At 44.6% G+C, this 16,450-nt stretch overlaps 1 protein-coding gene across 1 annotated transcript in view; it reads right to left on the minus strand.

The window, feature by feature from the left end:
- Positions 1-3,750: 3,750 nt before the first annotated feature.
- LOC104012937 (sodium/hydrogen exchanger 2) overlaps positions 3,751-16,450 on the minus strand; it is a 28,860-nt gene continuing 16,160 nt past the window's right edge. The window contains exons 6-12 of the mRNA XM_087748916.1: positions 16,074-16,163; positions 13,892-13,962; positions 12,546-12,710; positions 11,754-11,856; positions 10,279-10,413; positions 5,769-5,835; positions 3,751-3,934 (exon numbers count right to left, since the gene is read on the minus strand). Coding sequence (XP_087605042.1) covers positions 3,798-3,934; positions 5,769-5,835; positions 10,279-10,413; positions 11,754-11,856; positions 12,546-12,710; positions 13,892-13,962; positions 16,074-16,163 — 768 coding nt within the window. The 3' untranslated portion in view covers positions 3,751-3,797. The remainder of the gene's footprint in view (positions 3,935-5,768; positions 5,836-10,278; positions 10,414-11,753; positions 11,857-12,545; positions 12,711-13,891; positions 13,963-16,073; positions 16,164-16,450) is intronic.

Raw genomic sequence — 16,450 nt, forward strand, 5'->3', positions numbered from 1 at the left:
CTTAATGTTTCTTATAAGGTTGAATACCCCCAGTACTTGATGTCAGGAGAGAAAAAAGCTCAAATTTGCCTCACCTGCTTCTTCAGTGTTGCCAGTACTTTCCAGCATTAAGCCATTATAATCTCCTTAAGCAGTCGTGAAATAAAATGAACGCAAGTGTGATTTTCTGGTCAAAATAAAAATAAAAATAAAGTCCACGTGCTGAACACAAATGCTTTTCAGAGTTGTGAGTGCAAGGGAGATTTATAGCCTGATTTTTAAATGCGGCTGCTTGATCTATGTGCCCAGACTTTGCTGATGTAGTTTTTGGGCTCTCGCTTTGCCATTGAGCTACTCCCCATCATTAGCAACTCTTGCCTATTTTAACCTTAACTTTCAAAAGACTCCTGTAAACTTCCAGAGTAAGCAGAGCGCAATAACTCTCTGAAATACTAAAGGAATCAAACTGATGCAATTTATTTCCACAGAACCATGCAATATTCAATGATACACTGAATCCATGTTTTTAACACTTTTTAAAGGACTAAAACCCTGGAAAGAATTAATTAGGCATGCTCTGAAGCCTGAGCATTTAACCGTTTTCCACTCGGTTGTAGAATTTTAAGACCACCAACACTGGATACTGGCAAAGATTATCAAAGGTATTCTGGGCTGAAATACATACTAGTCAGAGGGCTTGGCCACTAAGCAACTGGAAAATGCTTCATGAAAGCTTTAGCTGTGCTATTATATTTTGTAAAGAAACTTTAAGAAAAAATCCATAGTATCTAGAAGGTTAAATTTGGGGCAGAGTGACTCATTGGGAAAGTATGTACTGCACAGAATATTGTCTTCTCCGCAGATCAAGCAAACTGTTAATACAGCAGGGAGGTATTTATGGTCCCAGCACTGCAAAGCAGGGTTGAAAGGGATTAATGGGCTAGGATCTGTGCAGGATCCGGCCAGTGCATGGGCACAGGGACGCAGGGCCAGCTGGAGCAGCCTCTGCAGCCACGAGCCACCGAGCCGCACACCCGGACCCAGGCAACATCTGGAATTGCTAGAAGCTGGGAGATCTTGGCATCAAAGTGTCTCTTGTTGTGCTAAAGTGAGAAGAAAATGTACAATTTTGAAAAAAAGTAAGCAAAATGATGTTTTCTTTTTACCACATCAGATAAAATTTCAGTTCCATTTTCTGTAAGCGTCCTGATTTGTCCAACCATTTCTGTTGCCTACGACAGTATTACAAAGAAATCTACACATGCCAGAACAGCCACCACTTGATAAGGTCCTCGGTAGCCTGTAACAATATTGCAGAGAACTCATTTTACATGATGGGAAACTCAAATGGAAAAAGATCATCAGTACCCAATGCCCAGAAGCATGATGGATGCTGTACAAGACAAAGATGGTACGGACATCTAGATATTTTGGACAAAAGCAAGACAGTTCAGAGGGTGAAAGTTAAAAACAAAACCAAACAAACAAAAATCCCCCAAAACCCCCAAAAAAACCAAGCAAGAGTTGGCCAAGGGATTCACAAAGTTTCTATCCTTGATTAAAAAAAAAAAAAAAATTTGATTAAAAACTCTTCGGCAAGCAACTTTATTAATTTTCCATTCTGCTCTCCAGCTACAGAATAAAAAGGACCCATCTTAGTAAACCTTTCCATGGCTATTTACTGTGCAGAATTTAAGGAGAAATTGTAAACACTGTGGACATTAAACTGCAGGTAAACAGTAGACATTTCAACTCCAGATAGGCGAGGACCTTCAGATTCAGTATTTTTTTTCCTCTCGCTTGTATTCAATTGCTTACGCCAATAACCAGACCATTTTTCTCACTCATTCCAATTGCTTGCCTTGCCCGTGGTCTTGTCATCACTGACCAAGGGTTGCACGGGGCAGAGCTGAACGCGCCACTGTTCAAAGCGGATCTGCCGGGCCTGCCGGGCCGGACCGATGACACCTGGAGAGTCACCCCCACGTGTCACCAGCTACCGCTGACATCACCACGAGCATGTTGCAGATGCAAGGAGGTAATAAGTCTTAGGTGATCTCATAACACAGCATATTTAATTGAAATAGAAATGTAGTACATTACAACGTATTCATATATGTTGTATATTACAACATATCCAAAGATGGGCAGTTTTCTAAACAAAGTGTAGACAGATCCACGACTCTCATGCAAGACTGACTAAATGAAGAAACAAGCCAGAATTTTAATAAAGTAACTGAAGATGACAATGGACTTATATTAAAATCAATAAATATAGACATATATATACACACACACAAAATACACATACAAGGCTAAAAGGTCCAATTTTCAATTGCAAGAAGGTGAATTTCCAGTGATGGGGCAGTGAAGAGTGGCCTTCAAGTCAAATCGAACTGCATCAGCTTATGTCAGGACACTGTAAAGGAGTTTGTTCAAATGAAAATGAGACCTCCACGTCATTGCAAAGCAAACACACACAATTTTGTGTCTTTAATTTAAAATGAAAGCCCAGTGTACCAGGCAACGGACTCCTAATGGAGTACTTCTGCACACAGGAGATTGGCTCTGGAAGTCCAAAAATATCATGGAGGGGAGTATGTGAATTCCTAGTTTCTTTTATTTTTATTTCAGAACGAGCCACTTGTTCAGGTTAAATACTCTTTGATCCTTCAATGCAGAGGAAGGGGAAGAGAAAGAAAAAATGCCTATGTTTGCAATGATAAAACTTACCCTCTCAGGTTCAGCTAAGGACAAGAATTTGAAGGCTTCAACACTTACCTGGAGTTTCAAAGAAAATTTCCCAAACGTGGCGATATCTGTCTTCCTCAAGTGCTGTCCCTGGAGTTTACCTGCATCTGCTCTGCACCTTCCCTGGCAGAAGCGCTCCACAGCAGCGAGGTTTGGGTCCCTCTCTCTGCCACATCTTTTAAGGAGCCGCGGTCAAACCCCCTCTGCCCCTGCAGCTCTCGGCTATGGCAGCCAAGATCATCTCCGAGAGCCTTGGCAACCTTGCTGCAACCAACCACCCACAGCGCGAGGCTTGCCCATCTCTTTAAGGGCTGGCACGCTCATCTCCTGGTATCGCCACTGGATTTGGAGCTTCCCTGTTTTATTTTTTGAGATGAACCCTTCTTGAAATAAATTTTTAAAAAATCAGTAAGACTATATTTTTAACACGGCTGCAATAAGTTTTCATTAAAAGAATGGTGTCTAGGTGTGGGATAGTCCCTCCGGTAAGACACAATGCCTTATTTAACTATATGATTTAACTTTGGACTTCACGTGATTGATGTTCATAGTCAGGACCCATCAGTTCCTGAGGAGCAGGAGAGATCTTTTGCTGTTTCTGTGTCTTTCCTGCTGGCATGCTCCGTCGCCTAATAAAACCCTCCTTGAGATTATAAAGTTTTTCCTAACATATAATCTAAATGCTCCCTGCTGTTTAGTCTATCCCTACTGACTAAGAAGATCTGATATCTCACCTTATTAAAACATCCTTTCTTGCAGTTGTAGACAGTTTCAGCAATTTTCCCAGACTGAACAGACTAATTTTTCCTAGGTGTTTCTCAGAAATTCTCTCTCAGACGTTACCTTGCATTGTTAGTGCTCAGCTGTGCAGCTTTTCCCTCAATTCCCGTTAAAAACCCAGCGTGGTGCAATAAGAGTACATGTTTCCATGCAAACCACTCAGGATATTTTGCCCTGTCCATGCTGTCCTTTTCAATACGCATCTTATTTACATTATCTACATGTACAGTAGCCATCCATGAAACAGTCAGATCTCTCATGGGAAGCCAGCAGCATCACTTGTGCTTTTACATCTCCAAAGTCAGCTCTTTCTCCATTTCTTTCTTCTCACCCCCAGCTGTACCGCTGGGCTGCGGCGGCAGGATGACACACACCGACTTCGACCGGTTCTGTTTCACTTCCCGAATCTTTTCCACATTCCCCACTGCAGGAAGAGAAAAACATCAACTCGTATGAGAAATGTTCTCCTTTGTGGGTCAACAGGAATGAAGAAATACTACTGAGGTAGCGATTTGCTCATTGGGGATGAGCAGTTCCACTGCAAGGATCGCTTTTCAATTATAAAATAGAAAACAAAGATCAGTGTTTCAATGGAAGAAAAAGAAAAAAAAAAAGACAAAAAAAGACAATTTAAACCCTATTTTGCACTTTGAAATATGTTACGTATCTGGATCAATATCATCATTCTTTTGTCAGTCCCCACCAGCAACTTTGCAGAACAAAAATTCGTATCAGTGACTACCATAAAATAGCTTGTCAAGATGCAGGCGCCCTGCTGGAGCACCTGTAGTTTCACATTGCCACATTAAGTGATTTTTTTGGGGGGATGTACATGCAATCACCATGGAAGGGTTACAGTCTCCTTCAGCCCTGTCGCCGGGGTATGTCGGGGACCGTGCTCACATTTTCCCTGGGGGAAAAAAAAACCCCACCCAGAAACATTGCTTTCTATCACTTTTCTCTGCTTACACTCATGTGTTTCTTCAGGAAGAACATAGTTTAAACGTTTATAATAAACCGTGGATTAAAATAGCTGCATCCCCAGCAGATGTCCATGTTACGAACACACGAACGGCACACAACTGTGCTCCTTCCATCTGCTCTTGCAAACCTGTAGTAAGACACCTTTGTGCAGAGGAAGTGCCACCTCTTCTACAGCTCTTTATTCAGCAAGTTTTTAGTTCATTGTTTAAAGAAAATTACAAAGGAAGAAAACATTAGAAATAGAAGGACACAATAAGATTGAAAGGAAACTTTCTTGCTTCTTAAATATGTTTCCAATACATATGTAATAAAGAAATATTCTGTCCATTCATGTTAGAACCAGCCCCTTAACTTATCTCAGCCCATGTTGGGAGGCAACATTATTTTTTTGTTATTTTCAACAAACGTTAAATCTTTTCAATCATCACTTTTACAGATGTGATTGTGCTAAAAGGTGGTGTGCCAAGCATTGTAAAAATTCAGTGCTCCGTTTCCCACTGAACATCTCATTGTGGTTCAGAGGCTAAAATGCATCTGTCGACAGTTTTGACTAGCTATACCTTCTGTGAGGCTTCATTAATATTAAACCATCTTTTTTTTAAGTGTGAAAACCAAGCTTTCAGTTATCTAAAATCTGAGCTTGGGCTTACAAAAACATGAGGTCTTGTGCCACTGATCTTTCTGTAACAGATATTCAAAACAGACAGGGCTGCTAATGGGGCACTCAAAATGCATTTTAATAATACTTAACAAGCAAGAGAAATAGATCTTAATTTTTGGAAAGCATTTGGGCACAAACTTCACGTTTTGAAGGATCATTCATTATTATAAGGTTTTAGTTTATGCATTAGTGTCCCCATAGGCAGAATGATCTGCAATTACTGCCAAACATCTTAGCGCTTGGTAGAATATGAAGAATGGTACCAGTTTCAAATGCTTGCCTGGCTGGACGTGGGAGACAAGAAAACTCTGCAAATTCACGCACCCCCTTCCAGCACACAGGTAAGAAGGAGGCCAAACACCTGGGCTGGGACGCGCTTCTCACTGCTGTGGTTCCCAGCACCACCGCCTGCCCCCGAGGAGCTGCCTGGAGCTGTGGGATGGAGGGCAGGAGGCTTTGCCTTGGCGGTCTCTCAGATGCCAGCCCTGCAATGGACATGCCATGGACCTCGGCGCATCCTCCCCGTCACCTGCTGGACCACCCCACAGGGACGGGGCAGGGCGAGCAGGGGAGGTAGGAAATCACCGCCGGCACCCACCAGCCCCCAGCTTACCGGTGAAGGAGCGGCACAGCTTGGGCTGCGTGCTGGAGTCGCCCTGCGCAGAGTCGGAATCATCCTTCTGTGATTAAGGAAGAAAAGTACTTTAATGCATTTATGAAGATTGCTAGCAAGTCTGTTAATGACACTCATGCTTCATAAACAAGCCATTTGCAATCCCCAAGGACTCCATTCCCACTTGTTTTACTTTTGCCAAGAAAAACAAAAAGAACTGTTGCTAAAAATAGACCAAATAGATGGCAGGAAATATTTACAGACACTGATTTGTTTCAAGTTGGTGGAAGAGGTCTGAGCTCTCCAGGAGCGATTCGGTGGATAGGATGGGAAGGAGCAGCCCTGGAGCGGGGAGGATGGGGCAGGTGAGCGCGGGAGGCAAAGCCCATCCCCAGGACATGGACGTTTTCCACCTTGGTTGTTCCCCACCTTGGCTGCAGGCCGAGGAGGCAGGTAACAAGCTTGCGCTAACAAGCTCCCTGTCCATTCACTCCAGTGCTAATCTCCACCCTTCAGAGAAGAGAGAGAAAAAAAAAAAAAAAAAAAAAAAAAAAAAAGAGGTAGCACAATGCTGCCTGAATTTTTTGGTGCTTCTGTGAACTGGGAATAAGTCTCTTACGCAGCTGTGATTTGGCACCTCGGTCCAGAAACCCAGACTGCCAAAATAACTCTGGACACCTCCCAGCGTGGTTTTCTGTTTTGTTTCGGTTTGTTCTCCTCCCTCCCCTAACGAGGACCGATGCCCTCCATCCCTTGTTCACACTTTTATTGACCATTTTAATAACAATGCCTTCCCGGCTCCAGCAGCAGCGCCTGGCTCCCTGGAAAGCCATTCCCAGGGGCATTTAACGATTCTCAGAGCATGCTCCACGAAAGAGCTCCAACATAATTACCAAAGGCAGTATGTCATTTACACACATGGCTTACAGGCAGCTCCAAATAAGCTCCTTCTGGGGGAGCGTACTCGTGTTTTGGCAGAAGAAAAGAGGACAAAGTTGCCTGGCTACAGGTGCAAGGATTTTCTGGGTGCTCAGTGGTAAATAAAAGCTATCCTGGGTCCCAGAAACTGCCCTGCCAGGGTATTCTGCATTGGATCCTTGCCTAAAATAAGGCAAGCCCAAAATCCGGACAGCGTTCAGAGCCAGCATGATGCACAGCTCCAGGAAGCGGCAGCCTTCGGCAGGAATTTTGTCCTTAGGCAAAGGAAGGAGGACTTTCTACTGGAAATAGATAGTCTTGGAGTTAATCCTCTGGGCTACAATTCAGATCTGAAGTCACCTCGTAGTCTTGCCAAGGTTTTCCTGCCTGGTGTAAATCATTTAACCTGAGCCGTTGGCTCGGGAGGGATGAGGATTGTTCTTTTCTTCTTCTCTCTGCCTTTCCTATTCACTCTCCAACCCCTCCTTGGCAGGGGCTTCTAACGCAGCCTAAGAGGCATCTCTCACTACTGTAAAAGCAAAGGTAGACACCTAAAGCCCAGTAGACCACTGAGGCACCTAAAGCCACCCAGGTTAGAGAGAAGAGGCAATTTATCCTGGCAGAAGCCTGGTGTTGGCCATGGACCGGCGCCTGTCCTGGCGAGGACGCCAGTTTCTCCCCACCGCCTGTGGAAGGAGATGGCTTGTCCATCAGGCAAGATGAATTTCACTCTTGGCTCCTCCCAGCCTGGTGGAGCCAGAGACCTGTAGAAAGATGCTCTTCCATACATACCTTATTTTTGTGGTGACTGATACAGGGAGAAAAGACCAACCAGCACCTAATAAATTATGAGACGACTAACTGAGCTACAACAGCTTCATATTTTAATAGCGAAGGACTAAGCAACTTCACTAAAAAAGAAAAATATATATGCCGACAGCCAGCGAGCAGAAAAAGCAGTGTTTCTATACTGAACCAAGGGATTTTTTTAATGATACACTCAGCTGATAACACCTGATTGAATGTATCGCCAAAGCTTTCCACAAGACGACTGGCAATGGAAGGCGCGCAGGCGTTTCACCAGCACCGGAGGGTTTCCAGCCGCCCTTTGCTTGAAGTTTGTTTCACAGTTCCTTGATTTCCAGTTGGGTTTGCAAACACAGTTGTAATGCTTCCATCTCGTGGTGAAAGGCAGAATAGAAAAATGTGTGGCATGAGAGTGCCTGTTTTTTCTTGCTGACTCAAAGGCAAGCCCTTCCCTTTGGGACTACAAACGATGGAGTATCTGACAATTACAAAGTCTCAAACACTAACTAGCTATATGTTTCGTTCATCCCTTTTTTAAACAGGAAAATGTCATTTGCTTGTCAACTTGGCGTGAAACTAAATCCGAGAGGCTTAATTTTTTTCCCAAAAATTTAAAATATTGAGCTGCTTTTAATGGGCTGAAATCTACTTTTTAGCACAGTGTTCCTTCTTTCTGCTGGCAAATTCTGCAATGTGTCCTCCTACAGCGTGAGGGAACAGTGTTCACCCACCCTCCCACCTCATGTTAATATTCCAGGGCTCTTGTAGAACATTATCCCATCACTTTTGGGTATTGCTTTATTTCTATTTGCAGTAAAATGAGGCAGCTATTCTAAAACATTAGCAGATAAGCTGCCGATCACACAAAGCATGACTGATTTTTCCTTTTGGCTGCACAGGGATGCTTCTTGGGCTTAGAGTCACCCTTACAGATGTCACTGGAATCAGCTCTTAGTATTTACATCTGGTTCACTGAGACTGGCACAAAGCAAAGGTAGCTGCTGTTAAAGAGGTGTAATTAGCACCAACAAATGACTCCTAGGAGACAGCAGTATTAAGCATTAAATTGGCTTTTTGCATAATCCATAGGAGCATTTGCCAACCCCATAGGGCTTTAGCCACCATCCATGAGTCAGTAGAGTGAATTCTACTGCTTTTGCAATTCCCCAAAAAATATTCCGTCCTCTGAAAGTCCAGCTGTAAACATTCAAAGTACCAGGAGAAACAGTCTTCCCAAAGGTGCTAAATTTCCTACCAAATGCACCGCAGTACCTAAAATGAGAGCAGCAGAGAAGGGGAAAGCAGGAGCACAAGGGTTAACAATCAAATGTCCTTAAAGTATGTAACGTCGTGCTCAAAATCAGCCCTAGTTTGATGTTGTTCTTTTGAAGTTTAATTATACCAAATGTTCTACAGGAACATACCGTGTTCTTGCCTATCTATTTTGAATTGCAAGTACCAATCAGCATGTAAATGATCAAATTAAATCTTTTAAGTTGTTTGCAAGAGCCGGAACACCTTTCTGTGAATGGAGGGCTGAGAAGCAGCAGCATTTGGTGCGTTACTGCCGTTCTCGGTGGGCTCTTCAATGACTGGCATTTGAACAAAGAAATCAGAGTGGAAGAAAGCCTGCGGCAGTCCCGAGTTCTTGTGCTGTCGTGGAAAATCACTATCTAAATAAAGATAAATTATTTCTTTTTAAAAGGTCATTCTGTTCTCCTCAGTGATGGAGTCTCGCTGCCCAGATTAGAGACCACAGTCTGCGCTTGGACAGCGCTCTAGCTTGAGCCACCAAAAACCAAGATTCGGAGAAGCGAGTGAAATTTGGGGATGGCTTAGCAATTACTGCTGCAGTCCTGGGAGTTTGGGAGCAAAATACTGGGGGGGGACTTAGTTGCTATTCCTCTAGAGTAAGAGTTACAGAAGATGGGAGGAATTGAAAAGACCAAGCCCGCTCCTCATGCACCATTCCCAGACCATTTCGTCTTTCCATGGGGAAACGTTTGCCCAGCTTCTCTCACTGATTTCCAAAAAAGTCAGCACAAGTCTTCACCAGCCACAGGCATTGTATTTACCTTGGTTCTCCTCTAATTCAGAACACGAATTGATGTGGAGCTGTGCCAGCAGTAAATTTGGACTGAAAGTGGTTCTCCCAGGAATCTGGTATGCAACACTTCCCTGGATTTTACTTTCTTCAAGTCTGTCCAGGACTGTAGCTGCTTTTAAAAACAAAAAGCTCACCTCCAGAATAAATAGGAAAGCTCACAATAATGCTTCTGTCCTTTCAAAAGTGTTGGGGGGGAAAAAAAACCACTGAACAGTTTCAAATATTTACAGTCCATCTGGAGCGCTGACAATGGGTGTACCAAATTCCCGCCTTCGACGAAATCTCCCAGAAAAGAAAACATGGGAAAAACAGACCTCTGAATCTACAGACTGAAGCCCAATTAATAACATTTGCTCAGTAAATAACTTTCCTAGCATGGACGGAAGCCTGTGTTCACAAAGCACTGAATGGTGCTGCACCCAAGATGGCTCATTTATTTGTCAGGAATTGGGTTGGTTTTTGGGTTTTTTTTCTCACTATTTCCTACTCATCAGAATGCAATTTAGGATTGAGAGAGACTTTTTGGTTTTTTTTTTTTGCAAAGGCAACAGGATTTGTCTTTAAAAGGAAATAGCACCAGCAATAAACAGCAGTCTTCCTAGAGCTTGTTATACCTGCATGAGGAAAGCAGCCTGCGCATGGTCTCTGCAGGTCCAAGCCCTCCCTGCTCCCTCTTACCTCCTCCCTAGAGCTGGCCGTGTCACCTCCGCTCACTTCCACCCGCAGGCTCTTGTGCCGGAGGATCAGGATCTCCTTGGCATGCTCCACGGGCTCGGTCTCTCCTGGAAGGGTGTGCCTGTTGTACGCCGGGCCCTGCACATCACACCACAGAGACCGCTGTTGGAGGTGGGACCATCCCTCCCTCCGCAGCAGCATCCTTTCACTACGGCCTGCATCTTCCGGGGTTCTTCAACCCCCCTGTAACCATCCTGCCTAGTAATGGGGATAAACTCATCCACCCAAGCACGAGAGGTAGGGATGGAGGGAAAGAGCCAAAGAAGGAAGATGGGACTCCAAACTCTGCTTCTTTATGCAAAACTGCCCAAGCAATCACTGAATGACAAGACTGAGATGCATCTCTGTTAGTCCAGGTGACACACCAACCTAGTGCAACTACTCTGTTCGAGGTGTCTTCAGCCTCAGTACATCTGCCCAGCCCTCCAATATTTTGTATCAGTCCCACCTTCACATATAAATCACGCGATCAACAGGAACCATAAATCCTGCTTCAAAGGCTGTAAACCAGCCAAAGTTAAATCTCCCACTACCATCAGCGGTGGCTGGGATAACACTGTCGCTACACGGGGCGAGGCTGGATTTAGGCAGGAGTAAGTGCAAACAGGAGGTATGCCTTCATCTTCACCCCATTCACCATTTCTATAGGTTTCCTCCCAGCCTTATCTAGTTGCTTCTCTCAGCTCAGCGAGGGGACAGGAGGGGGTGGTTGATCCCTCTGTGCTGAGCTGCCCACACCAGCCGCATCCCCAAGGACTCCGTATTTCGTGCGTAATCCGTAAAACAAAGGCTTAGGTGGATTTTAAGGATAAGGCCCCATGTAGCACCACGTGAACAGCAATTACAATGCACAGTCCTAGGTGCTGTGTAAAACCTCAGACAGATTTTTCATGACTTATTCTGTAAACAGCAATTGGTTTCTATGCTATTTACCAGTTGTACCAGTTTCATGGCAAAACTACCAAGCGGCTTTAAAACCTCTGCAGATTAATTCTCACTCACAGCTCACCGACTGTGCTCTCTTCTATGGGAAAAAATGCAAAGTGAGGATAACCCCACCCCTGCTCTGCCCTGTAGGTAACCAGGAGCGGCTGCAACTGCTGCATCTGCTAACCTGATGCCTGAAGATCCACGTGCTCCTCCTTTCTCCTTTCTGGTTCTGGGTACTGATGCCTAAAATACTTCATGAAATTATAGGCTGACTGGGTGAACCTTTCAAAAGCTGTCATGCTGCAAACAGAAATGTGCCACTGACTTGGAAACTGGATCTGGCTTCACACAGCCAACTATTCTCTGCTCACAAAGAGACATCATTAGTAATTATGTAAATATTCATAACATCTGCTCAGCCTGTTAGGATAACTGAGATAACTTTTGTTATTGGACATCTAAAATACAGATCGAGGGAAGAGTTATACCGTTCTCCTTATTCGGTACAGGTTCCTTGCCAATATTTCCTGTATATTTTCCAGGACATCCGGATTCAGAGTATCCTCCAATTTTTTGTCTGTTATGACAATCCTGTCATCGTTGCTGCAAAGAAAACCACAACGCCTTATTTTGGAAGATGCACAGCAGCACAATCAGCACATCCCCAAAGCCCAGAGTTCACAGCAGCCCTTTCAGATCCCGCCACCAGCGGACACGACCAACAGCTAATCCTTGCAGATGGAGCTCACTGCAGAAGGGGCATTTGGTATTTGCATCAGAGCTGTGCCATCCGTGTGCTCCCCGGTAGATAAAAGAGCCGTGGGGAGCTGTGGCAGAGCAGAACCGTCTGTGAGAGATGAGATGGCCATTCTGACAGGCAAATATTTGACCCTGCTGTCTCAGCCGATGCTCATTCTCGCTGTTGGTTCCTTCAGTAGCAATGGTGCAAAGCCATCAAAAAACGGTGCAACAGCCTCTTCCTCAGAGCACCATCTCTGTGTCATTCTGCAGGGGATACAGGTGAGCCTCCATGTACAAGATCAGAAACTGTGTTCATCAATGCCAGTAGATTGCTCATCCACCGGAGCATTTTTAATACCCACCTACTAATCTTTAAACAGGGTTTACTTTGCATTTGTCCAAGCTATGTTGCTCTTTCCCATGGGGTAGCCCAGCAGGGAAGAGCAGAGGAGGCAGAGAAATTTGCAAAAGCTTTTCATAACTGTCCCCTCCGGCGGGAGGGTTGGGAGGAGTGACGGAAAGGGGATGACCGCACTTACAGCAAGGATGGGTGAGACGGGGCATGACCCAGTTGCCCTGCTTCTGCCAGCTCAATGGCATGTTTCCGCTCCAGCTTTTCATAGAGAAGCACGATACTTGATTTTGGCTGGTCGTATTCTCGAAGTAGGATCTTCTGCAGGTATTTGCTGTTGAAATATTCTAATCTGTTTGAGAACAAACCAAGACGGGCTTAGCCTCCTCCCACGACTCCTCAGCACCAAAAAGGACCTGAGCAAGCCAGCAGGTTCATGACTGCCATATTCCATTATATTCCATTACCTTCTTTCCAGAAATCAGTGGTCCAAGACGTCAGTCCCTAATTATTTCTGCACTACAGTACATGAGCTAAGATACTGAAACTTTGCCAAATACAATAAAAACTCCCCAAACTGCCAGATCTATCATGAACTCTACTGTAAGTGCTACAAGTACTCGCAGTAGCCTCAAGGGATTCAACAGATTTAAACGCTTCCAGATTCCCTCGTGAGCCGTTTCCTCTCACTTTCTGCTCAAATGCAGCACAACATTTGGGAAAGATCTAGCCGGTATCAAATACTGACACTCAAGTTTGGCTGCTGTTAGCTGTACACAGACCTGCTCCAAGGAGCCAGGACGCTCCTCAGCAGCAGCAATTCCCATACCCTCTAGTGGCACTTCCAAGCACTGGCATTCCTAAAAAAATCCCTGCTAGCTGCATTAATCACAGTCCTTATCATGACGGTAGCTGCATCTGTGTCTGCACAGCCAAGGAATTAAACCTGGTAGATTGCTATTAGTGTATTTTCTGTTATTTGTATTTAAAAATAAAAATTTCCTGTGTGTACAATCTACAAAAATTGAGCACTTTGCTACAGAAATCTGTAGAGATCCTCTATAATTCATCAGTCCACAACAAGCAGTTGCCCCTCCAAGTGCTGCAAGCTTGTATTTTAAACGTTAATTGTGCACACATTGGGTTGGGATCCTCAGCTCCCGCATGGCCGGACAGGCAGGAGGGCACAGGCAGCGGCGCTGCAGGCAGGGACAGGCTGAAGCCACGCAAGCTGTGTGCTGTGCTGGCATGGCCCTTTCTTTTCCAGCAGATTTCTTTGGACAAGAAGGGACAAACACAATAGGAGAGGAGAAAGGAGTCTTTTTAGGGTGAAGTACAATATGTGACCTGCAAGCAGGGAAGCATCCCGAGAACCTGGTCTCACCCTGGACAAGGAGAAGCTGCCCCTCTGTCACCTGCCTTGTACCACAAGGGTGAACAAGGCTCAGCTTCCCACAGCGGAAACTTAGGGAATAGAAACCAGCCTCATTTTTTTCTACACATGTACACAGTTGTATTTTGGCAAATCCTTACTTGTCTTTCCAGTAATACTGTCCCCAGTGTCCAGATATATCTTCAATGCCAGCCAGCAAATGATCCAAGAACTAAACAGAAGAGAGGATTTTGCTATACACCGGTTGCATGTATTGCATACATGATGAACTCTGTCAGCAAACATCAAAAGCCAGCAGACAAAATGGGAGATGCTTTCAGCTCGGTACACAACACCGGTAAACAAGGAAAGGGGATGTTGGGCTAATTCCCCATCCAGTCATCCACGCATATCCCTCGGTTCTGGAGTACAATAAGTGGTTTGGCTGCTTGCTTTCAGGTCTGTGCAAGCAAAGAATAATCGCTGAGGGACGTGGATCTGCTCTTTGTGATACGTACAGGAGGGCTGATGGCTTGCATGTCCTGCATATGGGGCCTTGATAAGCAGGAAATGCTCATATTGAGAGTTTTGAGGACAATTTGTCTCAGGAGATCAGTATCTTCAGGGTATAGATGTAGATAACACACAAATGATGCTTTGACTTGAATAATAAATACTGCCTTCCCCCAGACACTTCCCACTAAATGAAATCATTGGCCATACATACCGTGCCTTATACAAAAACATTATTATTGTTTAAAACTATATTAAAAATCCTGGACAGGTTGATTTTTTCACCTATAAGTTAAATCTCTAATTTCCCAAATTGTTTTCCCTCCTACTGGCATCTCTAAACTGGGAGAGGTCTCTGCTCTACCACAGTCAATGCCCCTCCACACTCAGGTACTGGTGTCCCTGGAGCTTCCTCCAGCTCTTATTTAAAAAAAAAAAAAATATTTTTTGTGGGGTCAGAGACAGAAAAGTTTCGGAGTGGTTCACTCAGCCCTGCAGCCTGGTACGGGTTTAGGGTCCTCACGTTGCTATTAGCTGCTGTATGGTCTGAGGACTGACAAATGACACACACACACACACACCCCCCGCCCCGATCATTGCTCTTGAGAGCAAGAATGCCCCGACTATACGGCCAGAGAAATAAATTTGAGGAAGAAAGCTGCTTCTGGCTTCTGCGTGCCTGGTTTCCAACTATCTGCATTGTTACCTTCTCTACTTAATTGGTACACAGCCATTTTCAGCTCACATTTCCTAATAAACACATTTCCAGAGATGATTTACTATTCACACACTAACAAAAGAAGAAAGTATTCTCTGTTCGTTATAGGAAAAGCCTCTTCAGCCTGTTGAACTGTTCTGTTAACCTCAGACAAAGCCCTGTAATACAACCTAATTGTGAGGGTGCCAAACTGTTTTTATAAATGTCCTCAGACCTAATGTCTTTATTTCTAGCTACCCAAAAAGACGACAAAAATATTCCTGAAGAAGCCATACCTACAGAAATGTGACTGGGCATAAATAATTAGATTCAGAAACATTATTTTACACTGGATGCAGGGTATCGCTGCATCAAAAATCCCAGGCCACAGCTTTCTATCAGGTTGTAAGCCCCAGACTGAAAGAGAGCTGGTGCAAAGCCTCTCTGATTTGTTCCTCAGTGCACCGACAGCACTGCGGTGGGATCCAGCCAAGCTTCCCTCCCGCAATGCAAAGCCTCAGCTAGGCGTGCAGAGTACCTTGCTTTCTCCTGGAGCTGACCCACGCTCTGGAGAAGTCCTCTGTAACTAGAAAGGCCAACGTTTGGATGGCGAGAGCAAGGTAAACTAAATTCCACCTTTGGGTTATGGTGACTTCAGTGGTTCCTTCCAATACAGTGTTTTCCTTACCCTCCCTTTTCTAAATTTTTTTTTCAAAAATATCCAAAGTGATGGTGGTGAAGTGACTGGTGAACACGTGGAAGATCCCAACCCTGAAAGCAACCAAGCCTCATTTTTTTTCTTTCACTCTTTTCAGAGAAAGAGAAAAGTTGGCATTAGGTTCGAGTATAAACTTTTGGGCGAGTGATTATCTTTTCCTGTCGTGTTCGTGCACCACCTAATGTAACACCAGCCTGACTGAGTCAGTGGCTGCCATTCCAATGCAAATAATAACCCATGGCTAGGAAGCTGCATAGGACTTCAAACCTGGAAAGGGACCGACCTGCAGAGGATTCAGGTAAAATTGCAGACCTATAGAGTCTCTGGAGGCACACCACATTTCAGAAGGACCATTTTGCTACCAGCAAAGCCTATTGGAAAGCTCTGGCCATGTGTTGATGGATGCATCACTTACCCGAATATGGATCTGCTCTCCCACTGTGGGAGCACTCTCTCTTTTCCTCTTGACAGCCAGCAAGTCAACGAGAGGACGGATGGTCATTCCCTGCAGCACAACCACAAACACAAAGATCAACCTTTCTTCACATCATGTGTTCTTAGTGTCAACAGGAGCTCACATACAGGCTTCAGGATGGGGGTAGGCAGAGAGGAGAAATGCTCCGCTCTCCTCATCTGGCATCTCAAAGACCACAAAAAGTCAACCAATAACTTCAAGGTCAAGCCTGTGCTTTGCTAGTGCTTGTAGCCTACCAGATGGAAAGGGGCTTGAAACGTTCAAAGTTCAAATGCCTGAAACGATGATAGTCCTTGAGACTTCACAGCGCACAGCCT

Source organism: Nipponia nippon, unplaced genomic scaffold (assembly GCF_047370975.1).
Source record: "Nipponia nippon isolate SJK-2023a ecotype South Korea unplaced genomic scaffold, ASM4737097v1 scaffold_12, whole genome shotgun sequence".
Lineage (NCBI taxonomy): Eukaryota > Metazoa > Chordata > Aves > Pelecaniformes > Threskiornithidae > Nipponia > Nipponia nippon.